This window comes from Cenococcum geophilum, assembly GCF_001692895.1.
Source record: "Cenococcum geophilum 1.58 unplaced genomic scaffold K441scaffold_35, whole genome shotgun sequence".
Lineage (NCBI taxonomy): Eukaryota > Fungi > Ascomycota > Dothideomycetes > Gloniales > Gloniaceae > Cenococcum > Cenococcum geophilum.
The window spans coordinates 494,063-503,608 of NW_027137593.1; the positions used below are offsets into that span (position 1 = coordinate 494,063).

Consider the following 9,546-nt stretch of genomic DNA (forward strand, 5'->3'; position numbering starts at 1 on the left):
ATAAGTATCTATTAAAGTTAACTAAAAGAAACGTAATATCTCTAATAGATAGTTCTTATTTTAACTACCTACAAAATAGATATAAATGCGGGGGAGTACACGGCTCTACGTAGCCGAAATAAGTATCGGTTTAGGGCACGTGCACGCCCCACCCAAACAAAGCCCCTAAGCATGCCTCAATTATAATAAACCTCACGACACCACCATTTCGCACCCAAATTCGTTTGGTGTAATTACTAATTATGACCCAAGTTACTAAGGAGCCTGTATCCCGAAAGATGCGGGCTAAACACTTTACCCCACCCCTAGAATTATACCACAACGCTAGGGAAAATAAGCATCTAAAGACTCCTCCACGCATAGGAGTTCTCTACGCCAAAATCTTTGGCCAATTACTAGGCAAGGCTATTCCTCTAGCTATTATACAGCAGGCTACTAGAATTGCTGAGCGCTCTTAGCAATATATTATAGCCTTAAAGTAATATAGAACTATATATAATTCTAGGCTAGAAATAAGAGGAAGAAATTAAGCCCTTATAAAGGAAGACACCTACGCTATTACCGTGTATTTAGATGACCCTAATCTTAATTAAGACTTAAAATTAGCCCTATAGCAGACTATTATTTAAAAGGCCCTAAATTATAAAGATCTTCTAATGGTTCTAACTTGGAGAATAGGTTACTAACCTCTTAGAAATAAGCCAATTTAAAGAGCTATAAAAGAGAATAAAGGATATATTAATGCAAAGATAGAGGAAGAGAAGTGGCTTAACCCAGAGCAGGCAGATAAAAGGAAGAATTGGTGCTATTTATAGCTAAAAAAAAGACCCCATCCCAAGGACTAGAATAATATTGCTTTTTGTAATAAATATTACTTTAGTTTAGGTGCAGAAGAAACCCATAAAATTAAGAAAAGGAGTAGTAATCTTTACCGCTATTTACTACAGAATGTTTATAGAAAGAAGGGAGTTACTAAAAAGGATAAAAAGGAGAAGGCCTAAGAGAAGAAGCATCTTAAACTATTTAATGTCTTTATTATTATTAGCAGGACCTAGAAGAAGTTCTTCTTATATAAGGTAGATAACTAGGTAGATAAAATAAGCTTAAAAGCCTATACCAAGCAGGTGTTACCATGGCTTCTTTTAAAGTTTAATATTAAGGGAATTACTTTATATTAGGATGTAGATTTAGCGCATAAATTAAGGGAGTCTTTAGCCTAGGTAAAGGAATGGGACTTAAAGCTTTTAATATTGCCTAGTTTATTACCAGATCTATTAATTATAGAGTCCTTAGCCCATCCTATTAAGAAGAAGTTCCATTTAAAGCGCGTAAAAGAGGAGGATATAGCATTAGAGCGTTTTATAGATGTTTAGGAGAATTAAGTAGATCAGGAGAAGATTGTAGAGATGTACAGCTGGTATACGAAGCGCCTGCATGAGTGCATTAGGGCTGACGGGCAGATAACTCGATATTGAATTGATTTGGCTATATTATGGTGTTGTAAACGATGATCGTGAAGCATGATTTTGGTGGGTGCGCACGTGCCCCAAACCGACACTTATTTCGGCTACGTAGAGCACGGCTAAGTAGGCTAATATCCGCAAGCTTAATAGCGTGCTTAAAGACCTTATATGTCTCTACCAGTTATAAAAAGCGGACATATATTAGAAACTCTGCATTAGTAGGCTTAGAAAGTATTTATAAGGATATAGTACTACTAGCCTACTTAAGGTAACCCTTTTACCGTAGTTCTATAGGCTAGCTAGTATAGTTAGCCGCCTAAAAGACTTCCTAACTAAAAACCGCTATTATAAGGGGATCTTGTAGACAGGGGGCTATAAGGACACGATTGGAACAGGATAGATTGGTAAGAGAGACGAATCCTTAAGGAGGTAAGGCCTCTAGGATCGTGGAGACTATATACTACGGGCACGTACCTCCGGCACGTGACCGGCGACCATCTAAGGGGCGTCTAGGGGTTGTCCTAAGGGCAACCTAAGGTGTCCGCAATAATATCCCTTATATTGCCCCCCCCCCTTCTTGCAGTTAGCCCCTGATCGCTATTACCTTATAGTAGGGAGATTATAAGGGCTCGTCCTAAAAGAGGTTCGGAGAGATATTAAAGAGGTGTTAGTATGCCGCTATATATTATCTATCTATCTAACCTCTGCTTTAAACTTTTAAAAAACCTTAATAAGGAAAAAATATAACTAGAGAAAAGACGTAAGGATTACTAGGAGACCTATTAGAAGCCTACTAGAAGCATACTAGTAACTACCTAGGCTAATATAGGGATTTTTATACAACTCTACTTCTAAGCCTTTATGCCGGTCTATAATCAATTACAAGTATTATAGGCAATTTGGTGTTCTAGTATAGTTCCGTAGAACCTTTAGTATGGGATTTAACATACGGAGCCTTAGCTTGCCGTCGTCTTTAACTACTAAGATATAGTCTATAATCTTTTCTTATAATCCTCTTCTTATAATTCCCTGCGTTACTAACGCATTACTCCTATATTTACCCTTAGGCTATTAAATGCGGTTAAGGTATTAATTAGTTAGTTAAAGAGACTTATCTCTTAAAATTTAGTGCATGTGGTTTTAAATCTAGTAGTCCTATACCGTATATTTGGCGTAGCTCTACTACCTCGCAAATAGGGACATTTCGCGATAGCAATTATAGCTATTATACGATTGTCAAGAACGTCTATAACGTTATTCTTTAATACTATAGTATTGTTTTAGGTCTAATTTAACCCATATACGTCTTTAATTTAACGTCTTAATTACCTTCCCCTGGCCGCGTAGTCAGTTTTTATAAGGAAGTGATGGTTAAATAACTTATATATGTGTTTCCTTCCTTTTAAATAGCGCTATTGTAATGGAGTTATATCGGTAAGGTTGCGGCTATTTACTAGAAGGGTATTGGATGGTAAAGTATAAAGACACTTTGCTTATCGAGCTTGATCCTTTTCCTTAACACCTTACTTCCCATCATCAACCTTCGTCCAATTTGGACATATCTTCGATATATTATCAAGATTTTCTTCTTTTTTATCATTAATTTAATATACCTCTTCGTTCTCCTGCTAACTGCTCTTCTAAGTAAATTCTACAGCGTATCCTGGCCTTACCTTTACATATAGAACCCCAACCCCTACTAACCCGCAACTAGTGCTGGTCCTACCTAAATAATTTTACCTATACGTCTTTAAAAGACTAGAAATCTAATAATAGGATTCTAGAGGCTTATAATAAGACGTACTGCGTCAGATCTAATACCTTTAGTCCTTATAATTAATACATACGTACCAAGAGCGGCAGTTACGTTAAGGTGAGCTTTTCTATCCTTAATAGATTTCTATTACTAACTTTAATAGCCTAGGCCTAAGTAGCGACGTTCCTTTAATGTCCTTAACTACTATATCGCCCAGGCTCTCTCCCATTTAAGCGCTAATACTAAACGTCTAGGTCGAATTCGAGACTATACCATAGCCATCTACACCGCCCACAATTCCTAGTAAGCTAGCCAGCAACGCCTAATATAAGAGCAAGGTTAGTATACTAAGGATAGGGTAAGGGATAGGGGTAATAAGAAGAAGGTCGCTGTCTACTATAGGAAGGAGTTCGTGTATACGCGTTAAGTTTCGAAAGAGTATAACATAATGCGGTATTAGGTAGGTTACCCTTCGGGTACCTAGCGAATAGGTGACTAATAGTTGCTGTAGCAAGGTTTCGGTGGTTCTGGACTATACCAGCCAGCTAACGTCTCTATTTATTCTAGGCTTAAGCGTATCTTTATTAACTATAAGCTTACGCCGCAAGAGCTTTATTAGTATTGGTTTGGACCTAATATTAGTATTAAGCGTTTAAGAGTCTCTGCTCTAGCTACACCTTATTATCCTACCCCTATTTTTATGCCTACTTATACGCCTACTAAGGCATCTAGATCCCATTCTTATTAGCCATCACTTAGTAGCCTAATGGATACTAATCCTGCTCCTAATAATAATAAGGCATAGTGGCTTTTTAGATTAGGCATTTATGGTTTAGACTTTTAGGATTCGTTCTTATACATAGTAGTAATTAAGGACCTTAATTAGGTGCTTAGAAAGGCCTTATAAGGCTTTTAGAAAGGGCTTAGAAGCCCTAAGAATAATATTCCTAGTATAGATTAATAAATAGGAATGCAATTCTAGCAAAATGCCCTATTAACTCTATACTATATACGTGAAAAGGCTGAGGACCCGTCCTGCCTTAGGCTATAGCCCTATCCCTATGGTTTCCGGAGCCTATCCATTCTATATCCGATTTAACCTATTTACTCTTTTTACGAGCTTTCTTTATAGGTCGCGATAACACTATAGTATTAGAGCGCTTTCTATAACTTATAGATTATAGACCTTAGTCCCAATATTCTTTTAGAATATCTTCGCAATAATTAAGGTAATCCTCTGGTTCCTATATAGAGTCCTTAGCGGGCTAGCCTAGCTATTTAACTTTAAATTAAAGCTTGTTCTTAACAGACTTATAGTATAGTATAGCTTTAACCTTATACCACTCGCCTACTACCTTAGGGTGTTTAATTAGGCCTAAACGGAAGTTCTTTTTTAGCGGTAGTCTATACTATAGCTCTAGTAGGTTTATATAAAACACTAGATATACACAGGCTATAGATAGGGGTAGCTGGAGACAATAGGCTAGCTTACTAATTCATTCCTTAACTTAGAAGGGACCTAGGTATCTTATATTAAGCTTCTTTAATAGTTAACGGGTTTTAATATTTGTTGAACGTAATAGAACCTTATTACCTACTCCGAAATGCTTATCCTAGTACTTATAGTTATACTAAAGTCTCTACTACTCTTAGGCATCTTATAGGCTCTGCTTTATATACTTCCATTACTCCTCCTATTCCTAGAGGTATCCTTATACTCTCCGGTAGATATTCTTAAACTTCCTAGTAGGATCCTATAACTAATTATGCGGCCTTAGCCAGCAATCATTAAGTATACTATTAAACCTAAATAGTCGGACACCATAGGCAATCTAGATTGGTGCATACTTATACAATATATATTGCTTTAAATTATAAGCGTACTCCGCGTATAGAAGTAGCTTATACTAGTTATCTTACTAGTAGTTTAAATATATCTATAGGTAAGACTCCAGTTCCTAATTCTGGCGTTCCGTTTGCCTATCCGTCTATAGGTAAAAAGCCGTACTATAACGGTNGTCTATCTTTAAATNGAAGTATAGATCNNACTANTACTGACTTATAAAGACGCTGCCCCTATTAGTAATAATAAAGTGCAGCTAATCTACTTTAAGAAAGCATTTCTCCTTAATTAGGTTGGCGAGCTCTTATATATTAATCGTCTTATTAATAGGAAGGTATTAGACGTACTTTAAAAACCTATTAATAAGTATAAGGACCGAATCGTATATTCATCCTTAGCTATTTTTAAATAGCGGGAGATCCGTAATAAAGTCTATAGCGTAATATCGCTATAGCTTACTAGCGGGGGGAACTAATTTAAGTAGACCCTATGGCTTATGCCTGCGGATCTTATATACTTAATACTTCTTATAATAGCTAATGTACTCCTTTGCTTCCTAATTAAGCCTTAGCCAATAGTATTTGCGTTAAAGTAATTCCACTATCTTTGCTTAACTATAGTAGCCGTCTAGAGAATCATCATAATTCTTTATAAGAATCTTCTATTATAGATTTGCTTCTTATAGTACCTAAACCTTACTACCTCTACGTAATAGGCCTATTGGGTCTAGTTCCTAATAATAGCGCCTAGTAGCTTTCTTTCCGTTACGTTTCCGGTCTACTTCTATATTAAGAATGGTATAGGAAGCGTCCCTCTATTGCACCTTATAGATAAGGTCCGTTAACCTTTCGGATAGTTCCTAAATAAAAGCTATTTTGTTCTGTACTGCTCTAAGTATAAGACTAGATGGTACTATAGATCTTGTAACTCTTTAATACGTATACATTAGGAAGGCCGCTATAAGGTTAAAGTCCTTTAGTTATTATAGGGCTCTAAGTTCCGATTGCTCTATGGCTTCGCTATTAGTTTAAGGGGATAGCTTAGCAATTAGGAATGGTGTATTACTAGGTTCCAAGAATGTATTAGGGATATCCTATTTAGGTATATTCAGACCCTTATTAGTAACGGACTGGGTATTAGCCGGAACGTCAGTAGAAACTAATAGGGCTTATACCGCCTAAGATTTAGTGTATAGAGCTATAAGTATTTGAGCATCCTATACCCGGAGCTTGTTCTGCAATATAGGGAGTAAGATATTTATTATCTATTTTCCTTCTCCCGTTTTAAAGCCTTTGGTATAGTCTGGTTATCGTAATGGTCTATTAGCAGGGTTATTTTCCCCTAGCTTATATTTAATCTTAAAATTAAATCGCGTAAGCTCCTCTGCCTATCTGGCTTATTAAGGTATAAGCTCCTTTATAGTTATAAAGTAGCATAGATTATAATAATCTAAGAGTACACGAGTGGTATAGCTTGCGTACTTAAGGTAGTGTCGCCACTATTTAAAGCAGTTAACTATAGCCAGCAGTTCCTTATCATAGGTATAATACCTAACTTTAGGTCCCTAGAATTTTCTGCTATAAAATGCTACTGGTTTTTAGTGGAGCCAAGTAGCGTCTAGATGCCTATTGGGTTATAGTAGGATACCAATAAGGGCAAAATTTAATATATTAGTAATTATTATTAATAGCTAATCTAGGTTAAAATGCCGCAGCAATAAAGCTTTTATAAACTTTACGTAAAGTTCCTAAAAGGCCTCCTAAACCTTTCCGGGCCATAACTATAGCTTATACTATTTGGTTAGTCCCTTTTTAGTTTTCTTCCTTACCGCCTTTAAGCTTTTTGCTCCTTAGGTTAGGTCTTAGGAAGCTTCCATAATATAGTTAAATAGGTATTAGGTGACGTCCAAGTAGTTATAAATAAAGCGCCTATAGAAATTAGTAAAGCCTAGGAACACTTAAATATCCTAGTAGCTCTCTAGCTCCGGCCACTTCTAGATTATCTACACCTGCACTAGGTCCATAACTATACCTGTAGGCATTATAATATAACCTAGGAACTTAACCTGCTTAGTATTAAAGATATACTTTAACGCCTTGGCGTAGAGGCCCTAATTATCTAAACATTCCAGCATTTCGCGGACGTGTTGTTTATATTAATCCTTATCTTCTAAGTAGATTAAATTATTATCTAAATAGATAACGTATATACGGTTAACTAGTCCCCCTAAGGCTCTGTAAATATACAATTGGAATATTATAGGCGTATTAGCTAGCCCGAAAGGCATCACCAGATACTTAAAGTAGCTATATTAGGTCTTAAAAGCGGTCTTCTACTTATCCCCTTCTTTAATACGGAGCCTATAGTAGGCGTCTTATAGATCTAGCTTTGTGAAGATCTTCGCCCTAGATAATCAATCCAGCATTTCACTAACTAGTAGTAGTGGGTAACGGTTCTTAATTATAATCTTATTAAGACTATAATAGTCTATGTATAGCCTTATGGTTCTATCTAGTTTTAGAATAAAGAGGATTAGTATACCTAACGGTAACTTATTAGGCTAGATCTACCCCTTTTCTAGTAACCTATTAAGGTACTCTTGTAGAATCTTAAGCTCTTTACGCGAGAGGTTATAGATAGGAAGGTTTAGCGGTTATTTACCTTCTTTTAAATCGATTATATAATCGTACTCCGAGTTTTATAGTAGGACTTTAGCTCTCTTACCCAAAAATACCCTTAGTAAATTCCTTAGGCCTGCTAGAATATTTAATAAATTAGGGTTATGTTTATCCTCTACGTTATTATTAGGTAGGTTCCGGAGCTCCTTTAGGATGCTCACGGGCAGCGTTATATGCTATAGTGGTTGCTTATATATAGTTGCCACTATATATTAAACCGTTGCATACGGTAGCCAGTAGAGGGTAGGGAATTCTTTAACGTAACGTTTGAGGTATTAAAGTATACTCTCCGCGTATTACTTAAGCTAGAGTAACCTATAGCGGTTAAAGTATCTTATAAGATCTTTAAGATCGCCGCCTCCCTATAATATCTCTGCGACCTATCTAGCAGTTCCCTATAAGGTCTCCATTATAAAGGGGTTATTACCTATACTAGGCTTTATACCCATCTTACTATTAAATAGGGGTTAGATCTGATACTCCTTTAAGTATAGAGCGTATACTATTTCGCCTAAGGCTATATTCTTTAGGATATTCTTTAGGCTTATTAGTAATATACGCCCTTCTAAATCTTTATTATTTTACTATTTAAAGGCTCTAGTTTTAAAGCATATCTTAGGATCTGCTTTTACTAGCTAAGGGTATCTAAGGATAAGGTTATAACCTATAAAGTTAGCCACCTAGAAGGGTTGCGGGCTAACTACCTTAGTGCAGTTATATATGTTAGTTACTAACACTATAAGCTTATAGGCACTATATAGCTTAATCCGATGCTTATTTAGGAAGCCTACGGTAGGTTTCCACCACCTTTACAATAGGATAAGTTTATGCTCTTTTACTAAATTATATCGTATAAGATTAATTTCGGCGCCGCTATTGTATAGTACTTAGAACTATTATACCTTACCTATAGGGAGTGTTATTTCTAGCTTAATAGTAATATAGAGAGTTTTTCCTTCCGTATCTTGCCCTAGTTATAGTTAGGAGAGGTCCGCAACTAGGGCTTTTCTTTTTTTAGATCATTAGTGCGGTTATCGCCCTACTTATTTTTCTAATAAGATCTACCTCCGGAGTTTTCTCTTAACTTTTTAAAGTATTCCCGTAAAGGTGCCGGACGGGTATTAGGTTAACCCTAAAAGTCTTTCCCGTTATTTAAGGTTCCTAACTTTAACTCTTTTAAAGTTCTCTTTAAGAACGGCTTCTTTAAAGGTTAGGTCTACCCTATATTACTACTAGAGTGCCTACGCTTTTAGTAACCCTTTAGCTTCCTACCGAAAGAGGTCTAGTTCCTTACTATATCTTTAGCGTTTAAAACTGCTCGTTCGAAATCCATATATATAATAATCCGCGATAGGGCTTCTACGTGCTTTATTTTATTATAAATTACTAGCTTAATTCTAGCCTAGATAAACCCAATTTTCTCCTTTTTACGGATACTACCGTCCTTATTTTTAAAGGGCTCTAAATCTATCTGCTAAGTACGAGTTTTTATAAAGTTTATAAACTAGCGGAAGTTATAGCGGTCTAGCTATATCCCATTCCAGAATAGCTCTATATTATTATATTATATAATATACGGATTTTAAGTCTATTTCTTTAGGAAGGTTTGCAGCTATAGCTATATAGTAATTTACTCTTTATTAAGCTAATTAAGTGCGATCTAGTTTAGCAATCGGTCTTTAATCTTGCTAATAATTTAGCGTATACGCTCTTTAGTATTATCTCGTATTATTAGTATCTTAAAGAAGTTGTCTACCTTATAAACCCAATCGTCTAACTACTAGGCGTTAGGTCTATAGCGGAGTT

General features: G+C 36.0%; 1 protein-coding gene across 1 annotated transcript; it reads left to right on the forward strand.

The window, feature by feature from the left end:
* The first annotated feature begins 222 nt into the window (after positions 1-222).
* Positions 223-1,439, forward strand: K441DRAFT_663894 (uncharacterized protein). The gene is made up of 4 exons (XM_067649272.1): positions 223-266; positions 756-802; positions 881-968; positions 1,221-1,439. Exons 1-4 carry the CDS (start codon positions 243-245, stop codon positions 1,371-1,373), a joined length of 312 nt encoding a protein of 103 aa, XP_067501401.1. The 5' UTR covers positions 223-242; the 3' UTR covers positions 1,374-1,439.
* Positions 1,440-9,546: the final 8,107 nt, after the last annotated feature.